This window comes from Oncorhynchus tshawytscha, linkage group LG33, assembly GCF_018296145.1.
Source record: "Oncorhynchus tshawytscha isolate Ot180627B linkage group LG33, Otsh_v2.0, whole genome shotgun sequence".
Lineage (NCBI taxonomy): Eukaryota > Metazoa > Chordata > Actinopteri > Salmoniformes > Salmonidae > Oncorhynchus > Oncorhynchus tshawytscha.
In genome coordinates this window covers 31,131,123-31,154,584 of record NC_056461.1, presented here as the reverse complement: position 1 = coordinate 31,154,584, position 23,462 = coordinate 31,131,123, and the positions used below count along the sequence as shown (strand labels likewise).

The window sequence follows — 23,462 nt, the reverse complement described above, 5'->3', positions numbered from 1 at the left end:
CAAAGACAACAGTTTTAATATTGATCATTGTAATTAAGTGCTGTATTTAATAACTAGGCTATGCATCCACATTTGTCAGTTAAATTGCCAGTAAAAGTCACAATATAGGCCTAGTTCAGGAGAGATTGGCACAATTCGTGGGATAATCAAGTTCATGTTATCCATTCAGCATATGATGTCGATGTGCCAGAGCTGACTTCAATAGCTGATCTGTGTGCGTAACAAGGATGGGCATATTGGGTGGAGAGCTGATTTATGCCCCATGTTGTCATGTGTAAGAATCTGGAGGGGGCCTGGTCCAGGACGGAGGTGATCTCTGACCCCTGAAGCAGGCAGCTGGTTGGCCCCAGTGTGACCTCACATTCCAGCCTGCTCAGTACTGGCAGGCTGAAAGGAACATGGCATGTTGACATCTCGTCTATATGATTGGTAGGTGGCTGAGGGCCTATGCTTGGGATTTTGGGCTGCTGTGTGTATTTCCACAACACTTGCCTTGATGGTGATCCACACAAGCAAGGGGATCCATCTTGTGGGTGAATGGGGAAATATTCCACGGTCCGGTAAGGCAGCCTAGCAGCAGCAGCCATAAGTGCCTGTGGATGTCTACAGGACTTGTGTTTCTCACTCCACTGTTCGTTCGGGACAAGGCCCTCCAATCCGGCATGGTCAGGGCCCTCCTTGAATACAGCACTGCCTCCTCTATAGACTGACTTCATATGGTCCCTGGAGAAAGAGCAGATGTTATATAGGACCAAGAAACATCTGAAATGGCCAACAAGGATATGATGGTATGATTCCCTATATCCAAAGAAAACAATCAGCAACAATTATGCCACTGATGAACGGTTAAAGGAACAGTTCACCCAAATGACAAAATGGTGTCTTCACCTTGACAGCAATCCATTATTTGGTTTAGTTTCCCTGGCATTGTTTCCAGAGTTTGAGCATGTGGCAAAAATCCCATCCAAGTAATGGTATCGATATTAGCATTTTTCATGCATCATATCTGAAAGTATCTCAAATTGATTGTGAAGCTCAACAAAGTCACTTATAGATGATTGTAACATAATGTGGCAAAAATGCTAATATCGATACCAGGACTTGCTTATACCTTTTAACAGTATACCTATTGACAGAGACTAGAAGCTTGTGCCCACACACAGTGGTGCTTACCCGAACTCTGACTCTTTGACTGTATGTGACACCCCTGAGTCACAAGGGGGCTCCATCTGCAAGGTTTTCATTTGATGTGTGGTGAAAGAACCAGCAGATATAGGGGACTTCCCCAAGGAACAATGGCCTTCCAAACCAGGTGGAAGAACAGGACCTTCTATCATGGCCAAGATCCCATCTAAAACTGGAGTGAGGAGGAAGTCTTCTCCATCCATGGGTATGTATGGAGCCAACGAGTCCAGGTCCAGCTCACATAGTTCCTGCAGGGAGGAAATATGCAATTAAAAAAGGGATTGAAAAAGTCCACCATGGATTGAAAAAGTCCACCATGCTACCAATTTCAGCCCAGGTTTTACCCGTGAGCAAAGAGATAGGCCTACTTACAGAGAGTGAGTTCATGTTCATTTGATCCTCTCGGTTGAGCTCTGAATATCCCTCATAGGTTTGGATCTCATTGTTGTGTTCTAGATCAGATTGGGAGGAACGTAACAATTCAATGCCACAAGTCTCTTACCACCTTTTCGGTTAGATGCAAATAATCGTCAGCTAAAGGGACAGACCTGGAGTTGGTATTTTTGTGTTGCGTAGATGAACAGCTGTCTCTGCTGCAGGATAGGTCTCATTCTGCAGGATGGGCCCCACAAGATCAGAGTAACAGGGCCTCAGTAGAGGTTCTGTTTGCTGCAGTGAGAACACCATCTCTGGTAGCTCCACCTCACTGTGGTGAGACAACGAGATAGGGCAAACGGAAAAAGGACAGAGAAGATATCTTTACACCAGAAACGGTGCATACAACTTGGTAGCACAAAAGGAACAAGGGATTTTACTTGTAAACAGCTGAACAGATATCTAGTCTAACCAACTTCTTATGCACACAGTCTTGGTAAAAGTTGTCATTTCATTAGATGCTTTCATTGGACCCCGACATCACTTCTCACCTTAGAATGTAGTTGATGCAGACAACACTCTGGGGCTGCCCAGTCTGGTTGTTGTACACCACCGATGCATCCGTCTCTGCCCACACATACCCACCACCTTTCAGCAGCAGACGGTACCTGCCCATGGTAGCCTGTCCCTTAGAGAGCACTGTCCCAGACACATGATCACATATCAATTTAACATGGTCAGAACATACTAGTGATATTAACAATATTTATATACACCTCATGATTCGAGGTAACTCACAGCTCTGGTGTGCTTTGTGAATGTGCTGGCAGTCAGATGTGTGGTAATACTGATACACAGACTGGCCCAGAAGTTCTGTTTCTGTATATCCAGTCAACCCCTTGACACTAGAAACAAAATCATATGAAAAACAGTATGAAAAGTATTATGTAATATCCTTGTATTACTCGTCTCGTTTCATTAGCGTCACCAGAGGAGTGTTGAGTTAGTGACTGTACCCTGAGTGGCAGTAGGTGAACCTCATGTCCGGGTGATGTCCGCTCAGGAAGGTCTTGTGATTCAAGCTGGCATCCCTGATGATGCATTGTGAGATGGGTAAGGGTCGGCACATTAGGACAAGACAGGCTGACTCTGGAAGGTGAGATTGTTTCTTAACCCCAACGCAGTGAATCACCTGTGTGTGTGAGAGACAGAGAGAAAAGAGAAAGTGAAGTTTGTATTTCTACAACAGAGAAGAATAAAACTCAACATGTTAATACTCTGCTTCAAACTAGTATGAAGTACTGACCTTCAACATGTTAACACTGCTTCAAACTAGTTCCAGTACTGACCTTCCATCGTGTGTGTCTTTGGTTGACAGCTCGACCCTGAGAGGTCAGAGTGCTCTTCACACGGAGGAGGAAGTCACACTGCTGTTGTCTCTCAGTAGCTGATAGAAAGACATGATACAGAAGATAAACAATATGCCTCTTTGCTAACCAATATCTTGTTTAAAATATGTGAAGTCCCCTTTACCTATCATTTTTGAGAGGATATCTCTGACTTCCCTCTGGTCACAGTGGTGCATGAAGTCAAACAGACTCCTACCAATCAGATCCATCTACACGTGAAATAAAAACATTTCTTGTTTAGAAAAATACTTTTGGTTTTCCATCTGTTTTGCCTTCAGTTCCAGTACAATATGAACACTCAACATACATTTAAACTCAGTTTTTCACAATTCATGACATTTAATCCTAGTAAAAATGGTCTTAGGTCAGTTAAGATCACAACTTTATTTTAAGATTGTGAAATGTCAGAATAATAGCAGAGAAAATAATTTATTTCAGCTTTTATTTCTTTCATCACATACCCAGTGGGTCAGAAGTTTACATACACTCAATTAGTATTTGGTAGCATTGCCTTTAAATTGTTTAACTTGGGTAGCCTTCCACAACCCTCCCACAATAAGTTGGGTGAAGTTTGGCCCATTTCCACTGACAGAGCTTGCTCACACATACTTTTTCAGTTCTGCCCACAAATGTTCTATAGGATTGAGGTCAGGGCTTTGTGATGGCCTCCCCAATACCTTGACTTTGTTGTCCTTAAGCTATTTATCCACAACTTTGGAAGTATGATTGGGGTCATTGTCCATTTGGAAGACCCATTTGCAACCAAGCTTTAACTTCCTGACTGATGTCTTGAGATGTTGCTTCAATATATCCACATAATTGTCCACCCTCATGATGCCATCCATTTTGTGAAGTGCACCAGTCCCTCCTGCAGCAAAGTACCCCCACAACATGATGCTGCCACCCTGTGCATCACGGTTGGGATGGTGTTCTTCGGCTTGCAAGGCTTCCCCTTTTGCCTCCAAACATAACAATGGTCATTATGGCCAAATAGTTATATTTTTGTTTCATCAGACCAGAGAACATTTCTCCAAAAAGTATGATCTTTGTCCCCATGTGCAGTTTCAAACCGTAGGCTGGCTTTTTTATGAAGATTTCGGGGGAGTGGCTTCTTCCCTTCTGAGCAGCCTTTCAGGTTTTGTCGATATAGGCCTCGTTTTACTGTGGATACAGGTACTTTTGTACCTATTTCCTCCAGCATCTTCACAAGGTCCTTTGCTGTTGTTCTGGGATTGATTTGCACTTTTCGCAACAAAGTACGTTAATCTCTAGCAGACAGAACGCGTCTCCTTCCTGAGCGGTATGACGGCTGCATGGTCCCATGGTGTTTATACTTGCGTACGATTGTTTGTACAGATGAACCATGGCGTTTGGAAATTGCTCTCAGGGATGAACCAGACTTTTGGAGGTCTACAAAAAAAAAAATCTGAGGTCTTGGCTGATTTCTTTTGATTTTCCCATGATGTCAAGCAAAGAGGCACTGAGTTTGAAGGTAGGCCTTGAAATACAACCACAGGTACACCTCCAATTTACTCAAATTATGTCAAGTAGCCTTTCAGAAGCTTCTAAAGCCATGACATAATTTTCTGGAATTTTCCAAGCTGTTTAAAGGCACAGTCAACTGAGTGTATGTAAACTTCTGACCCACTGGAATTGTGATACAGTGAATTATAAGTGAAGGAATGGGCCAAAATACCAGCAACAGTGTGTGAAAAAGTTTGACCTCTGTCATTGCCAACAAAGGGTATATAACAAAGTATTGAGATAAACTTTTGTTATTGACCAAATACTTATTTTCCACCATAATTTGCAAATAAATTCATAAAAAATCCTATAATGTGATTTTCTGGATTTTTTTTCTTCTCATTTTGTCTGTCATATTTGAAGTGTACCTATGATGAAAATTACAGGCCTCTCTCATCTTTTTAAGTGGGAGAACTTGCACAATTGGTGGCTGACAGAATATTTTTTTGCCCCACTGTATACTGAACAAAAAATATAAACGCAACATGTAAAGTGTTGGTCCCATGTTTCATAAACTGAAATTAAAGATCCTAGAAACGTTCCAGATGCACAAAAAACGTATTTCTCTCAAATCTGGTGCACAAATTTGGTTACATCCCTGGTAGTGAGAATTTCTCCTTTGACAAGATAATTCATTCACCTGACGTGTGTGGCATATCAAGGAGCTGATTAAACAGCATGATCATTACACAGGTGCACCTTGTGATGGGGACAATAAAAGGCCACTCTAAAATGTGCAGTTTTGTCACACAACACAATGCCACAGATGTCTCAATTTTGAAGGAGCGTGCAAGGAGGGCATTAATCAGAGAGGCAACAAAGAGACTTGCAGCTGTATTGCTGCAAAAGGTTGCTCTACAAAGTATTGACTTTGAGGAGTAAATAGTTATGCACGCTCAAGTTCTGTTTTTTTGTCTTTCTTGTTTGTTTCACAAAAAAATATTTTGCATATTCAAAGTGGTAGGCATGTTGTGTAAATCTAATGATACAAATCCCCCAAAAATCTATTTTAATTCCAGGTTGTAAGGCAACAAAATAGGAAAAATGGCAAAGGGGTTGAATAGTTTCGCAAGCCACAGTACTTCTGTCTGTAATAAAGCCCTTTTGTGGGGATAAACTCATTCTGATTGGTTGGGCCTATACCCTCCCAGACCCACCCATTTCTACGCACCTGCCCAGTCATGTGAAATTAGGGCCTAATGATTTTATTTCAATTGACTGATTTCCTTATATGAATTGTAACTCTGTAAAATCATTGAAATTGTTGCATGTTGTGTTTATATTTTTGTTCAGTATAATATGACTGTACCTGGTTGATGCCAGTGTGTGTCCTTATGTCCCCTGTAGTGAAGATAACTTGGCCGTTCTGAGACACCAAGAGCATGAAACCCCCAACAGCAGACTCCAGCACTGTCTCCACAGAGAAAATCCCAGCCATTGGGTATCGCCCTAAATAACACAGAGGACAATGCCTTCTACTATATTTCTAAACCCTTGAACACTCTAAAAGCCTTGACATTCCAAAAGCCCAACAGAATGTGGTTACCGTGCATGGTGAAGTGGACTGTGTCAGAGCAGACCCTGGTCTCTGGTGTTACATTGTCTCGATGGTCTAGCAGCGCTCTCAGACGCAGGTAGTCCAGTGTGAGTCTGACGATAGAAGCCTTGTCTAAGTGGCCAGTCAGACCAGAGGGCAGAGGTAGCCATGCTGCCAGCTCCCCAAACAAACGTCTCTCTCTCTCCCTCCTACTCTTAGCTGCAACACGGGACTGGGCCCGCAGCCGCTCCGTACTCACCCTGTGGTACAAGCAGTGTCATACCATTAAGAGAGAACATTTCTGAAAATAGTATGCAGTTGAGAGGAATGAAGAAAGAGAACTACAGAGAGAGACAGAAAGTGAAGGGGCCTAAGGAGCAGGGGTTGGAACAGGTTCAGGGAACAGAACAGAAAACCGGAAAATAAATACATTTTTCAAGGAACAGAAACAGAACTTGGAATGAAAGTGATCCATACTGTTCTGGAACCTAACCATTGTTTTTAAAAGCATGGGAACCGGTTGATGGCTTTCTTTTATGTTCCAGGAATCTTTTTCTAGTCCCACAACAAAACACAACAAAGCTCCTATGCAAAGCCCTCACTCTGTCACTCAGAAACTTATGCCCCGTTTACGTGACGTATTTAATCTTTCATCTTCACGGAGTCTTGCCCCTCAACTGAAAAGTGTTTTTAATTCAAGCTGGGGGAGAGCTAGTCTCTAGTCAGAGATCACATTTATTTTGGAAGATTGTAAAATATGATCTGTTCATTCAAGACAGGATAAATATATTGTTTCTGGTAATAATAAAACATGTTTTGTTTAGTTACTTTTTCCTCAACTTGTTTCTCGAACTTTATGGCAAGTCAAGCTAGCTTGCACTGCAGAGCAGCTGGCTAAAATTTAGGCTAGGTTAAAGATACCATCGTAGCTAACAACTTCCACCTAATAATTGGAATACAAAACAAACGTTATTGCAATAAACTTAAACAGGAGGCAACGGTCATATAATACACATTGGCTGTTAACACATTACTATTAAAATAGTATGTATAGATAGGGTGACCAGACGTCCCCGTTTTTGGTGGCCTGTCCCCGGAAATGTCCCCGTTTTTAACAGTGCATTAAAAGCAGACTGCAAAGTGAAATAATATTTTAATTGGCAAGAAAGACCGGGCAGCAGAGCCTACCAGTTGACTTATCAATCACGTTGTGCTTGTTTCGTCCAGCAGAGGGGGCTGCTCGCTATAGAAGCTTCATTCACTCTTCTTCTTCTACTAACTACTTGCTCCTGCTTGTTTTAGAGAAAACTGCTGTGGAAAACTCGGCCAGAAGCTAACAAGGTGACAAGTTCATCCACAACATCACCACAAACGTCTTTTCAAGCCAGGTAAGTTACAATCGTTTGAGATACTAGCTAGTGATGTTAAAATGTCACAATTTATTATATAGATAGATGATCTGCACCATAAGGTTTTAAATATGTTATGCTAGCTAACATTAGCTATGTCGACTAAGTTATCTAGCTAGGTTAGCCAGCTACTGTCATGGTAGCTAGGTTAAAAAACATTTGCGTGTAAACATGCAGTGGACAGGCTATTTTGAAAATATGATTATATTAAATGAATGCACAAGTCATTATGAGAATATTTAATATTTATTTGTAGATTACAATTTTAATAATATCCTCTATTGACTCCCCATCCCGCATTCGGGAGCGTAATCATCGCCTGACACTAATTAGCATAACGCAACGGACATAAATATCCCTAGAAAATATTCATATTCATGAAAATCACAAATGAAATATATTGACACACAGAGATTTTGTTAATTTTTGTTAATCACCCTGTCATCTTAGATTTTCAAAATATGCTTTACAGCCAAAGCTAGACAAGCATTTGTGTAAGTTTATCGATAGCCTAGCATAGCATTTTGTCCAGCTAGCAGCAGGTAACTTGGTCACGGAAATCAGAAAAGCAATCAAATTAAATCGTTTACCTTTGATGAGCTTCGGATGTTTTCACTCACGAGACTCCCAGTTAGATAGCAAATGTTCCTTTTTTCCAAAAATATTATTTTTTGTAGGTGAAATAGCTGCGTTTGTTCTTCTCGTCCGGAAATTGCAGTCACAAAAACAGCGAAAAATATTCCAAATTAGCTCCATAATATCGACAGAAACATGGCAAACGTTGTTTATAATCAATCCTCAAGGTGTTTTTCAAATATCTATTCGATAATATATCCATCGGGACAATTCGTTTTTCAGTAGGACCGATTGGAGTAATGGCTACCTCTGTATTTTACGTGAGAATCTCTCTGGGGGCTATTCTTCAACATAAATGCGTAAAACTACGTCACAATGCTGTAGACACCTTGGTGAATACGTAGAACGCGTAATCTGGTTGATAGCCCATTCACAGCTCAATAGGGACTCATTGGAACCCAGCACTTTCAAAACATGGGGCACTTCCGGATTGGATTTTTCTCAGGCTTTCGCCTGCAACATCAGTTCTGTTATACTCACAGACAATATCTTTACAGTTTTGGAAACGTTAGAGTGTTTTCTATCCTAAGCTGTCAATTATATGCATATTCTAGCATCTTGTCCTGACAAAATATCCCGTTTACTACGGGAACGTTTTTTTCCAAAAATGAAAATACTGCCCCCGATTCACAACAGGTTTGGTTTGGGATTATAATAAGTAGTGTGAAAATATATATTTTTACATTTTCATGGATAACATTAGCATAATGTTTTCTGTTAGAGAGTGGAGAGGAAGGAGAGGAGGAAGACTGGATAGGAAGAAGAGTGAAAGAGATAGAGGAAAGGTAAAGATATGATTACAGAGCCTGCCAATTTATTATTCCATACAATATTTTTGAGATAAAATACAAAAATTAGGCAAGCAATGGGTAGCAGTCTTTGTATTTGTCCTTCGTCTTGTCGTGTCCCATGTATATATATTTTTCTTCACATATCTTTTTATATTTTTCTAAACCCCTACTTCAATATACTCTCCTGCAACCCGCCTCACCCAATGTGGTGTGGACCTGCTTTTTCTCGAACTTATTTTTCTTTGCCTCTTACTGGAATCTCTCCAACATAAACTCGCCAGCTAACGGTCATCAGCTAACTTTAGCTCGGAAAGCTCTCGCCAGTTTGGACAACACGATTCAACCAGAGCATACCAGACCTATTTTTTTCTCTCCATATCCCCCGATACCTATCGCAAGCTCTGAACCTTCTCACCTTCCGACCTTCGCAGCTAACGTCCCCTGAATGCTAGCTGTCTAGAGCACAACGGACTGTTGGCTTACGAGACCCATCGAATACATTCCGAAGCCACTAGCTAGCAGTCAGCTATCCTTTGCTAGCGGTCATCAGCTACCTTTATCCCGGACAACTCTCGCCAGTCTGTACAGCGTGACTCAAACCAGAGCTAGTCGGACTTATTCTTCTCTATCTCCAGATTCCTACCGCAAGTTCTGAACCAATTTTTTTTTATAAACATTTTTATTATGATATTTTTTAATATTTTTATTCCACCTGGAATTATAGCAGCTAACGACCCCTGAACGCACAGCCGCTAATCTGCGGCCTGCTAGCTATCTTAAGCACATTGGACTGCTGATTTAAGAGGCCCTTCGGACATATATCTTCGGCCACATATTTTGCCAATTGGCCTGGTTTACCACACGGAGCCCTGCTGATCCGTCCGCTGATGTAACTGCACTAGGGGGGCACAACAGACTTCCCTCCGTCGCGTCATCCCTCTAAGGCCTTTCTGTTAGCCTGCTAGCCCCGTGCCGCTAGCTGCTTGAAGCCACGCACTGGACTTGTGTGATCACCCGGCAACGCGTGCCTTTCCCTAAAGTCACCATGCAGTGTCGATTGCTGTTCTGGTTTGTAACTATTGTTTTATTTCACTGTAGAGCCTCTAGCACTGCTCAACACGCCTCGGCTAACAATTTAGTTCCACCCCCCACACACGCAGTGATATCACCTGGTTTAAATGCTATTTCTAGAGACAAAATCTCTTTCATTATCACTATATGCACAGGTTTACCCCCACTGTATTCACATCCTACTATACCTTTGTCTGTACATTATGCCTTGAATATATGCTACCGTGCCCAGAAATCTGCTCCTTTTACTCTCTGTTCTGAACGTACTAGGCGTCCAGTTCTGATAGCCTTTAGCCGTACCCTTATCCTACTCCTCCTCTGTTCCTCCGGTGATGTAGAGGTTAATCCAGGCCCTGCAGTGTCTACCTCCACTCCCATCCCCCAGACTCTCTCATTTGTTGACTTCTGCAACCGTAAAAGCCTTGGTTTCATGCATGTTAACATTATAAGCCTCCTCCCTAAGTTTGTTTTATTCACTGCCCTAGCACACTCCACCAATCCCGATGTCCTAGCCGTGTCTGAATCCTGGCTTAGGAAGACCACCAAAAACCTTGACATTTCCATTCCTAACTATAACATTTTCCGACAAGATAGAACTGCCAAAGGGGGCAGTGTTGCAATTTGTTGCAAAGATAACCTGCAGAGTTCTGTCTTACTATCCAGGTCTGTACCAAAACAATTTGAGCTTCTACTTCTAAAAATGTACCTTTCCAGAAACAAGTCTCTCACCGTTGCCGCTTGCTATAGACCACCCTCTGCTCCCAGCTGTGCCCTCGACACCATATGTGATTTGATTGCCCCCCCATCTATCTTCTGAGCTCGTGCTGCTAGGTGACCTAAACTGGGACATGCTTAACACCCCAGCCATCCTACAATCTAAGCTTGATGCCCTTAATCTCACACAATGTATCAATGAACCTACCAGATATAACCCCAAATCCGTAAACACGGGCACCCTCATAGATATCATCCTAACTAACTCACCCTCCAAATACACCTCTGCTGTTTTCAACCAAGATTTCAGCGATCACTGCCTCATTGCCTGCATCCGTAATGGGTCTGCGAGCAAACGACCACCCCTCATCACTGTCAAACGCTCCCTAAAACACTTCTGCGAGCAGGCCTTTCAATCGACCTGGCCGGGGTATCCTGGAATGACATTGACCTCATCCCGACAGTAGAGAATGCCTGGTTATTCTTTAAAAGTGCCTTCCTCACCATCTTAAATAGGCATGCCCCATTCAAAAAATGTAGAACCATGAATAGATATAGCCCTTGGTTCACTCCAGACCTGTCTGCCCTTGACCAGCACAAAAACATCCTGTGGTGTTCTGCATTAGCATCGAATAGACCCCGTGATATGCAACTTTTCAGGGGAAGTTAGGAACCAATATACACAGGCAGTTAGGAAAGCTAAGGCTAGCTTTTTTAAACAGAAATTTGCATCCGCAGTACAAACTCAAGTTTGGGACACTGTAAAGTTCTGGGACACTGTAAAGTCCATGGAGAATAAGAGCACCTCATCCCAGCTACCCACTGCTCTGAGGCTAGGAAACACTGTTACATCCGACAAATCAACTATAATTGAGAATTTCCATAAGCGTTTCTCTACGGCTGGCCATGCTTTCCACCTGGCTACCCCTACCCCGGTCAACTGCCCGGCACCCTCCACAGCAACCCGCCCAAGCCCCCACCATTTCTCTTTCACCCATATCCAGATAGCTGAAGTTCTGAAAGAGCTGCAAAATCTGGACCCCTACAAATCAACTGGGCTAGACAATCTGGACCCTCTCTTTCTTAAATTATCAGCTGAAATTGTTGCAACCCCTATTACTAGCCTGTTCAACCTCTCTTTTGTATCGTCTGAGATTCCCAAAGATTGGAAATCTGCCGCGGTCATCCCCCTCTTCAAAGGGGGAGACACTCTAGACCCAAACTGCTACAGACCTAGATCTATCCTACCCTGCATCTCTAAGGTCTTCGAAAGCCAAGTTAACAAACAGATTACTGACCATTTTGAATCACATCGTATCTTCTCCGCTATGCAATCTGGCTTCTGAGCTGGTCATGGGTGCACATCAGCCACGCTCAAGGTCCTAAACAATATCATAACCGCCATCAATAAGAGACATTACTGTGCAGCCGTATTCATCGACCTGGCTAAGGCTTTCGACTCTGTCAATCAAAACATTCTTATTGGCAGACTCAACAGCCTTGGTTTCACAAATGATTGCCTCGCCTGGTTCACCAACTACTTCTCTGATAGAGCTCAGTGTGTCAAATCGGAGGGCCTGTTGTCCGGACCTCTGGCAGTCTCTATGGGGGTGCCACAGGGTTAAATTCTCGGGCAGACTCTCTTCCCTGTATACATCAATGATGTCGCTCTTGCTGCTGGTGATTATCTAATCCACCTCTACGCAGACGACACCATTCTGTATATTTCTGGCCCTTCTTTGGACACTGTGTTAACTAACCTCCAGACGAGCTTCAATGCCATACAACACTCCTTCCGTGGCCTCCAACTGCTCTTAAACGCAAATAAAACTAAATGCATGCTATTCAACTGATCATTGCCCGCACCTGCCCGCCCATCCAGCATCACTACTCTGGACGGCTCTAACTTAGAATACGTGGATAAGTTCAAATACCTAGGTGTCTGGCTAGACTGTAAACTCTCCTTCCAGACTCACATTAAGCATCTCCAATCAAAAATGTAATCTAGAATCGGCTTCCTATTTCACAACAAAGCTTCCTTCACTCATGCTGCCAAACATACCCTCGAAAAACTGACCATCCTACCGATCCTTGACTTTGGCGATGTCATCTATAAAATAGCCTCCAACACTCTACTCAGCAAACTGGATGTAGTCTATCACAGTGCCATCCATTTTGTCACCAAGCCCCATATACTACCCACCACTACGACCTGTACGCTCTCGTTGGCTGGCCCTCGCTTTATACTCGTCGCCAAACCCACTTGCTAGAGGTTATCTACAAGTCTCTGCTAGGTAAAGCCCCGCCCAATCTCAGCTCGCTGGTCACCATAGCAGCACCCACTCGTAGCACACGCTCCAGCAGGTATATCTCACTGGTCACCCCCAAAGCCAATTCCTCCTTTGGTCGCCTTAACTCCCTTATTTGACCTTATTTGCACTCACTGCATATAGACTTTTTTTTGTACTGTATTATTGACTATGTTTTTGTCATTCCATGTGTAACTCTATGTTGTTGTATGTGTCGAACTGCTATGCTTTATCTTGGCCAGGTCGCAGTTGCAAATGAGAACTTGTTCTCAACTAGCTTACCTGGTTAAATAAATGTGAAATAAAAAATAAAAATGGGGATGTTAAAGTACTTTGGTTATCTAAAATCAAATCCAAATCAAATTTTATTTGTCACATACACATGGTTAGCAGATGTTAATGCGAGTGTAGCGAAATGCTTGTGCTTCTAGTTCCGACAATGCAGTATTAACGAACAAGTAATCTAACTAACAATTCCAAAAAACTACTGTCTTATACAAAGTGTAAGGGGATAAAGAATATGTACATAAGGATATATGAATGAGTGATGCTACAGAGCAGCATAGGCAAGATGCAGTAGATGGTATCGAGTACAGTATATACATATGAGATGAGTATGTAAACAAAGTGGCATAGTTAAAGTGGCTAGTGATACATGTATTACATAAGGATGCAGTCGATGATATAGAGTACAGTATATACGTATGCATATGAGATGAATAATGTAGGGTAAGTAACATTATATAAGGTAGCATTGTTTAAAGTGGCTAGTGATATATTTACATCATTTCCCATCAATTCCCATTATTAAAGTGGCTGGAGTTGAGTCAGTGTCATTGACAGTGTGTTGGCAGCAGCCACTCAATGTTAGTGGTGGCTGTTTAACAGTCTGATGGAGATAGAAGCTGTTTTTCAGTCTCTCGGTCCCAGCTTTGATGCACTTGTACTGACCTCGCCTTCTGGATGACAGCGGGGTGAACAGGCAGTGGCTCGGGTGGTTGATGTCCTTGATGATCTTTATGGCCTTCCTGTAGCATCGGGTGGTGTAGGTGTCCTGGAGGGCAGGTAGTTTGCCCCCGGTGATGCGTTGTGCAGACCTCACTACCCTCTGGAGAGCCTTACGGTTGAGGGCGGTGCAGTTGCCATACCAGGCGGTGATACAGCCCGCCAGGATGCTCTCGATTGTGCATCTGTAGAAGTTTGTGAGTACTTTTGGTGACAAGCCGAATTTCTTCAGCCTCCTGAGGTTGAAGAGGCGCTGCTGCGCCTTCTTCACGATGCTGTCTGTGTGAGTGGACCAATTCAGTTTGTCTGTGATGTGTATGCCGAGGAACTTAAAACTTGCTACCCTCTCCACTACTGTTCCATCGATGTGGATAGGGGGGTGTTCCCTCTGCTGTTTCCTGAAGTCCACAATCATCTCCTTAGTTTTGTTGACGTTGAGTGTGAGGTTATTTTCCTGACACCACACTCCGAGGGCCCTCACCTCCTCCCTGTAGGCCGTCTCGTCGTTGTTGGTAATCAAGCCTACCACTGTTGTGTCGTCCGCAAACTTGATGATTGAGTTGGAGGCGTGCGTGGCCACGCAGTCGTGGGTGAACAGGGAGTACAGGAGAGGGCTCAGAACGCACCCTTGTGGGGCCCCAGTGTTGAGGATCAGCGGGGAGGAGATGTTGTTGCCTACCCTCACCACCTGGGGGCGGCCCGTCAGGAAGTCCAGTACCCAGTTGCACAGGGCGGGGTCGAGACCCAGGGTCTCGAGCTTGATGACGAGCTTGGAGGGTACTATGGTGTTGAATGCCGAGCTGTAGTCGATGAACAGCATTCTCACATAGGTATTCCTCTTGTCCAGATGGGTTAGGGCAGTGTGCAGTGTGGTTGAGATTGCATCGTCTGTGGACCTATTTGGGCGGTAAGCAAATTGGAGTGGGTCTAGGGTGTCAGGTAGGGTGGAGGTGATATGGTCCTTGACTAGTCTCTCAAAGCACTTCATGATGACGGATGTGAGTGCTACGGGCGGTAGTCGTTTAGCTCAGTTACCTTAGCTTTCTTGGGAACAGGAACAATGGTGGCCCTCTTGAAGCATGTGGGAACAGCAGACTGGTATAGGGATTGATTGAATATGTCCGTAAACACACCGGCCAGCTGGTCTGCGCATGCTCTGAGGGCGCGGCTGGGGATGCCGTCTGGGCCTGCAGCCTTGCGAGGGTTAACACGTTTAAATGTCTTACTCACCTCGGCTGCAGTGAAGGAGAGACCGCATGTTTTCGTTGCAGGCCGTGTCAGTGGCACTGTATTGTCCTCAAAGCGGGCAAAAAGTTATTTAGTCTGCCTGGGAGCAAGACATCCTGGTCCGTGACTGGGCTGGATTTCTTCCTGTAGTCCGTGATTGACTGTAGACCCTGCCACATGCCTCTTGTGTCTGAGCCGTTGAATTGAGATTCTACTTTGTCTCTGTACTGGCGCTTAGCTTGTTTGATAGCCTTGCGGAGGGAATAGCTGCACTGTTTGTATTCGGTCATGTTACCAGACACCTTGCCCTGATTAAAAGCAGTGGTTCGCGCTTTCAGTTTCACACGAATGCTGCCATCAATCCACGGTTTCTGGTTAGGGAATGTTTTAATCGTTGCTATGGGAACGACATCTTCAACGCACGTTCTAATGAACTCGCACACCGAATCAGCGTATTCATCAATGTTGTTATCTGACGCAATACGAAACATCTCCCAGTCCACGTGATGGAAGCAGTCTTGGAGTGTGGAGTCAGCTTGGTCAGACCAGCGTTGGACAGACCTCAGCGTGGGAGCTTCTTGTTTTAGTTTCTGTCTGTAGGCAGGGATCAACAAAATGGAGTCGTGGTCAGCTTTTCCGAAAGGGGGACGGGGCAGGGCCTTATATGCGTATAAGCTTATATATCTAATAGTGTACTATTTATTATTAAAGATTGGAGAGGAAGGAGAAGGAAAAATTAAGGGACTGAAAAGAGTGAAGCAAGGAGAGTGTATAAGAGTGCGGTGGAAAGGTAAATAGAAGGAAGACGAGTGAAGAAAAGAGGAGAAAGATTGGAGCAGAAGAAAAAGTTAAGAGAGTAAGAAGAGCAGACAGAGGAGGTACAATGGCTCTTTCCAAGAAACGGAATGAATGATATATGGACAGCAGCAAGAAATAGGTTCACTGTTCCTATGCTTATTGTGAAGACAAACTTCAACCTCCCCTGCCAGGAGTTCATGGAGAAGCTGGCCAAAGACAGAGCAATCCTGAAGAAGATACATTCTTCTGAGAAATATACAGATTGGGTTGCTATAAGTATATTATGTAGTTACCAATCTCATCATTGTCTTATTTCTTTATGATGTTGTTAAGTATTTCACATATACTATTGTCTGTTTTCTCAATTTTGCTCATGTTCCCTTCTGCTCTTATTCTACCCAGACTACCAGGACCACTGAATGGCTGTTCAGATCAGACAGTTCTGTCTTGTCTGTAGTATTTCTGTAGTATAGTTGTTTTCTCTATCACAGTGGGCCTGTTAGACTAAATACATGAAACCTGAATTGTCCCCCTTTTTTTATTTCATAGATAATAACATTGGATATTTTAATGATATATTGACCGCCGAACTGGAAATGTCCCCGGTTTAATTTTCAGACATCTGGTCATCTTATTATAGGAAGGGGTAATTGTTCACAAGTTGCTAGCTATCCCATGAAGCCATCACTGAAAACAACATATTTTTATCTTCTTCTGTGGTTTGGTAACTTCCTGTTCTTCGATGGACTCTGGCTGGACCAGAAAGGAAAAAGAAGAGAGAGGCCCAAAAATGTTTTTGTTTCACCCACCAAGCAAGGAGTTTTTGTATGGCGGTCAATGAGTGTTGAATTTGGACAACAAAAAAATGTATGGCTTATTTGCTACATAAGGTTTATTTGATCTAATATAAGTTTTGTAATGCTTAAGTTGTTAAGAGTGTACAAATATAAGTAGGTCACGTTAACTTTGGGGGGGAAAATGATTTTGGAGTTGTCTTGAGATGGCTATGCACATTCATGGATGAGGCTAGTGGCATACATCTCTCTCCATTGAATACAGGCGGTTGACGTCAACAACCCTCAATTAATATTTAAAAAAAGATTACAATAATGAGATGTATCCATCAATCCAAAGAAAAGATATGCGGGAGCTATGAGCTATGAGCTATGACTCTCATTGCTAGGGCGGAAAGACATGTACCATGTCAGTATATCCATCATCTTTGGCTGGACTGAAGATAAAGTTTAAAAAAAATCAAAGTACTGTATGTGGTGCAGGGATGCACACTTAGCAATTTTGTTGCTAGATTTAGCAACTTTTCAGACTACCCTGTCAACTTTTTTTTTTCAAACAGCACCTAGCAACAAATTTAGCTACTTTTAAAAATGTATTTGGAACATTTAGCAACTTTTGAAAAGTGACTTAAACGCTAAAATGCACGCATTTCCCCTCTAAATGACACAAAAATGATTTTCTCTGTCACACACTCAGTCACAACATACGTGCCTGGCTGCAAAAGTGCATTGTGAGTGATGTCAGCAGCAGGCGCTCAGCTTGTGCAGAAGGCCTCCAGCAATTTCAGCAAATTGTTTGACGAGCCAAACCCAATGAATATAGTTGGTCAAGAATGTTTGATCTTGAACAGAATTTACAACATCAATCAACATGTCTCAATCAAAATTGTACAGCCAGAAGTACAGAAAAGAGTGGGAGTCTGTACCTGAACAAATGTCAAATCATATTTTTTCCCGAGATGGCCAGTCAATTTGAGTAACGTTATTGTGTATTCTACGTAATGACGCAGTTTTACGTTATCTCGCAATGACATCACAATGTCATTTAGCAACAAATCAACCTGCCTCTAGCAACTTACCCTGAAAATTAGTTGGCAATACTGATGTGGCGTCTGTCCATCTTGCAATGGAGCCTTAAACCACAAGGGGATGTTGCGATTCAACTCCGTTGTGGATATCCCCATTGAAATGCATAACCTCCGGTGCAAAATAACAGAGTGCTTATCGGTAACATGAACTAGGCGTTATTAGTGTCTGCCTGCAAGATGAAAATCTTTGCCTGTGAGTGCAATAATGCAGCTCACAATTCGGGGCGTTACAGCATGTGGGCATTGCTGCATTTGCAGGAATGCCCCCCCTCAAGCATCCCATTGGTTCCTAATGAACACCCTTGCCTACCGGAGTCCTCCTTGCTAGCTAGCGGGAGCGACACCGGTAGACAGTGACCTGCCCTCACCTTCGTTAACAGAACTGTGGGGAAACAGTACCTGACAGGTGGGAGCGAAGGACACGCTTGCTAGTTAGTGACACCGTGTGCTAGCTTGCTAATTAGCTAGCTAGCACACATGTACTAGCTAGCTAGTGTCACCCACATGGCGGGGATGACCGGTATACAGTGTCCTTCACCTAGCTAGCTAATAAGTGACACCGTGTGTTAGCTAGCTAGCTAGCACACTTAGCTTAGTGATTAGCTTCATGGGCACTATGGTGTTGAACGCTGAGCTGTAGTCAATGAACAGCATTCTCACATAGGTGTTCCTTTTGTCCAGATGAGAAAGGGCGGAGTGGAGTGCGATTGAGATTGCATCATCTGTGGATCTGTTGGGGCGATATGCGAATTGGAGTGGGTCTAGGTTGTCCTGAAGGATGCTGTTTATGTGAGCCATGACCAGCCTTTCAAAGCACTTCATGGCTACCGACGTGAGTGCCTCGGGGGAGTAATAATTTAGGCAGGTTACCTTCGCTTCCTTGAGCACAGGGACTATGGTGGTCTGCTTGAAACATTTCAGACTATGGTGGTCTGCTCAAACATTTCAGATATTTCAGACTCGGTCAGGGAGAGGTTGAAAATGTCAGTGTCTTGACAGTTGGTCCGCGCATGCTTTGAGTACATGTCCTAGTAATCTGTCTGGCCCAGCGGCTTTGTGAATGTTGAGCCGTTTGAAGGTTTTGTTCACATCGGCTACCGAAAAACATTCCTGTAGTGTAGCATCTGCGTCATCTGAACACTTCCGTAGTGAGCGAGTCACTGGTACTTCCTACTTAAGTTTATGCTTGTAAGCAAGAATCAGGAGGACATGCTGGTAAATATTTGGTTCAACTGAAGTTTGCCTGCATTAAAGTCCCTAGCCACTAGGAGCGCCGCTTCTGGGTGAGCATTTTCTTCTTTGGTTATCGCCTTATAGAGTTGGTTGAGAGCGGTCTTAGTGCCAGCTTCGCTTTGTGGTGGTAAATGTCCTGTCGTGTAGCATCCGCATCATCTGACCACTTCTGAATTGAGCGAGTCACTGGTACTTCCTGCTTTAGTTTTTGCTTGTAAGCAGGAATCAGGAGGATATAATTATGGTCCGATTTGCCAAATGGAGGGCGGGGGAGAGCTTCGTATGCATCTCTGTGTGTGGAGTAAAGTGGTCTAGGATTTTTTTCCCCCCTGGTTGCACATGTGACATGCTGGTAAAAATGTGGTAAAACTGATTTAAGTTTGCCTGCATTAAAGTCCCCGGCCACTAAGAGCGCTGCTTCTGGTTGAGCATTTTCTTCTTTGCTTATGGCCTTATAGAGTTGGTTGAGAGCGGTCTTTGTGCCAGTTTCACTTTGTGGTGGTAAATACGAATAATACAGATGAGAACTCTCTTGGTAGATCGTGTGGTCGACAGCTTATCATAAGGTACTCTACCTCAGGCAAGCAATACCTCGAGACTAGCAATACCTCGAGACAAGCTAGCTTGATAGTTAGTGAAATGGTGTGCCTTCCACCTGCTGTGTACCGGAGTCCTCCTTAGGACTAGCTAGCACACAGAGTCCTTCGCTCGCAGTGCATGCTAACCAAGGTATCCAGGTGCACTGTGTTTCCTCTGACACATTGGTGCGGCTGGTTTCCGGGTTGGATGCACGCTGTGTTAAGAAGCAGTGCGGCTTGGTTGGGTTGTGTTTTGGAGGACGCAAGGCTTTCGACCTTCGTCTCCCCCGAGCCCTTACGGGAGTTGTAGCGATGAGACAAGATGGTAATTAAAAATAAATAAAAATGGCGAATAGAAGCAATAACAGGGGTTCCTGCAGACGAAGGGGGGAGGGGCAGGCTCTTCCCCCCCCTCAGAAGATAGGGAGGGATATTTTTAGTTAGCTAGAGAATCATGGATTAACTTCTACACTGCTAGTTATGGATAATATAGGCGTATTTATCCCGTTTTACCTTGGATTTATTAACTAGAAAAGGGTAAGACGTGTTTTTAATTCTGTTACAGCTCTACACTCACACAAACGTATGAGCTAGCTAGCTCACGCTTTTTAATTAACTAGCTAGCTCAAAGGACATTAAAAGTTCTGTGGATGTCATTCAGATAATGCATGGCATAACAAGGTGCCCAGTGCTTCAAGCCTCCTCCTCAAACAACCCTCTCATGCTCTTTTCCAACCCACAAAATTTCAGTCACATCTTGATCCAATAGTTAGGCTACATTTGCCTGTCCATCACACATGTAAACACCTAGTTTGCCTGCTCTGTCCGCACTGATTGGTGAAGTCATTTAATGAGCTAAATGTAAAAACTGTAGATTTTTAGAAAGGAACAATATAAAACGGTACATTTTTGGGGTTCGAACCGGTTCAGAACTTTATTTTGCTGGTCGGAACTGTGGAACGAAACAAAAAACAATAGTGGTTCTGTTCACAACAAAATTATTGGAAAATAATAAGTTTCCAACCCCTGCTAGGGAGAAAAACTGAGGGGATGTTTACGTAACACTACAGTTTCCATGACATACATTCTATAGTTATCCAGCCCAAATCACTGGTATCTCTGCCAAAGGGAAGCTAAGAGTGTGAACCTCCTGAAGAGATAAAGGGCGACTTTCAGCCATGGGAGGCAACAACATCACAGCTACGTCATGCTAGCTTATCACAACCAGTCTTGGTTGTCTGCTTCCAGAGATACAGCAACTAACTACTACGCTATAGCATATCTGGTATAGCTGACTCTTGCAAAATGTCCTGAAGTGCTTAAAAATGTACAGGATTGTTTTGATCATATACAGTCAGGTCCATAATTATTGGCACCCTTGATAAAGATGAGGGGGAAAAAGTAAAGTATAAAATAAATAAATAATACAAATACTGAGCTATATTGTATGAAACAAAAAAAGGGGGAATTATATTATTTTATACTCATAAAGCTGCTCAGAGAAAGAGGTTTTGTTTAACAGGTAATCAAGTCTGGAGACTGAGATAACCATTGCAAAATGTTGATTTTGTGGTCAATTAACCATTTCTTTGTGAATTTGATGTGTGCTTGGGGTTATTGTCTTGCTGGAAGATCCACTTGCTGCCAATAGTCAGCCTCCTGACAGAGGCAACCAGGTTGTGGTATAAAATGTTCTGGTAATTGGTAATGTTCATGATGTCGTTGACCTTAACAAGGGCCACAGGACCCAGTAGAAGCAAAATAGCCCCAGCAAGGGTGCCAATAATTATGGACCTGACAGTATATGACCAAAACAATCCTGTACATTTCTAATGCAAATAGACAATGTTTTGTCAGTTAGTGATCAGTTAGTGCTAAATCCACTCCTGACTTTCCCATGTCTAAAATAAAAACCTAAGTAAAGTGGTGTGTTTGTTTTGTTTATTCGAGTAATTAATTAGAGAAGTAACTCACCTGCTTCTCTTCTGTCCATTAATTCTGTCCTTCTGTCTCTTTGTTTTGTGGAGCTTTTGATCACAAGCATCTTCCAGAGAATTTCCTAAATGAGGAAACATTATCCAAAATCTCTGAATGGACACTTGCTAGTAATCACAGACACATGCCAGTCATGCGGTCACGAGCATTTCGTCCCACTTGTACTTTTGGAGGTTGAACTAGAACAGGTTCCTGAACCAATGTCCAGTGGCAAGTCATTCATCTTTCTCCTGAGACTCCGCCTCTTTTGTAAATGCCACCTCCCACCAGGGAGGGTCTCTCAACCACTTTGTTTACAAACAATCTCCTTTGGGCACAGAACTATCAGTTAATGACCATTTACCAAATGTGTTACAGTAGAAGAAATTAACACGGTAGCATTTATCAATACATTAGTGGATTGTATCGTGAAGTTGATGTTTATCCTTTCTTAAAGTAAAATCTAAAACTAAATACTAACTTGCTTAATGGTATTTTCTTTTAAATGTTGTCTTACCCATGAGGTGATGGATTAAGGTAAAGTTGGCACAGACATTGACCAACCCTAATTTTTGTGTTTTAAAAAGATTTAGGACATCTGGCATGATTCCTGATCCTAAACTGTGGCGCCAGTTGCATGCCTTATGCTGTAAACACTTCCTCCACCCACCCCACCACACACAAGGGCACAGACATACACATTATCTGCCTAATGTTGTGCAAGTGAAGTAAACACATACTGAGTAAGCATTATAAACTGGGTGGTTTGAGCCATGAATGCTGATTGGCTGACAGCCGTGGTATATCAGACCGTATATCACAGGTATGACAAAACATGTATTTTTTTCTGCTCGAATTATGTTGGTAACCCGTTTATAACAGCAATAAGGCATCTCGGGTGTTTGTGGTTAATGGCCAATGTAGCACAGCTGAGGGCTGTACCCGGGCAATCCGCAGTGCGATACGCGTAAGAACAGTTCTTAGCCGTGTTATATTGGCCATATACCACACTTCCTCGTGCCTTATTGCTTAAGTATACTATAAAAAAGACACTTTGATATAATTAACACTGACCACTAGATATCAAGGGCTGTCAGTGTCTTTCCTTTATATCCAATCAACTTGTTAAAACAGAATTTATTCCGAAGGGATAAACTACGGCCCTGTTAGTAGATACAGTGGCTCAAAAAGGTTTCATAAAAGTGGCTAATTTATACAAGGCTGTCATCTCGGTAAGTTGTTTAAATCAATACTCAGTTTGACAGATGTAATACATACACAAGCTGCTTTCCACTTTCTTTTTCTTTGGTTGTCCACTGAATGGAGTCTTCTCACACTGGATGCTTCATGATCAAAGAGGAGCACTTCAGTCTCATCCCGTACAACAGGTTTTGATAAAGGCAGCGATTAAAAAAAGCCATCTCCCTCTGTTTTTTCTTCTGCTTATTTCATCACGTCTTGAAACTGTGTTCATTATCCTTTGGATGTACCGTGAAGTACAATGTAAGTCCAGATGAGTCCATTATGAGTGTACCCTGGTTATCCAGAAATCTGCAGGGACAAGTGAAGGAGTCATATAAAGAACATAGAATATAGAACATAAAATATAGACGTCTCCATCTATCTATTACGCATCCAGAGAACTACTGCATTTCTGTCGCTGTCTTTCTCTGTTTGTCTGCGGCAGTGTGCAGAGGCAGTGGGAAGCTCTGCTTTCTACCATTCCAAAAAGATGACAGGTAGTGGTGATTAATAGAGAGTGTCTTCCTGTGGTCAGCTTGGTTGGAATGCCTCAGTTTCAGTCC

At 43.0% G+C, this 23,462-nt stretch overlaps 1 protein-coding gene across 1 annotated transcript; it reads right to left on the bottom strand.

Annotated features, from left to right (window-relative positions):
* On the bottom strand, positions 1 to 21,886 carry hif1al2 (hypoxia inducible factor 1 subunit alpha, like 2). The gene is made up of 12 exons (XM_024397745.2): positions 21,658 to 21,886; positions 6,040 to 6,290; positions 5,803 to 5,942; positions 3,094 to 3,178; positions 2,910 to 3,007; positions 2,577 to 2,752; positions 2,359 to 2,465; positions 2,112 to 2,259; positions 1,734 to 1,891; positions 1,558 to 1,637; positions 1,174 to 1,433; positions 1 to 723 (listed from the first exon to the last, which is right to left on the bottom strand). The coding sequence occupies exons 1-12, from the start codon at positions 21,756 to 21,758 to the stop codon at positions 153 to 155; spliced, it is 2,175 nt and encodes a 724-aa protein (XP_024253513.1). The 5' UTR covers positions 21,759 to 21,886; the 3' UTR covers positions 1 to 152.
* Positions 21,887 to 23,462: the final 1,576 nt, after the last annotated feature.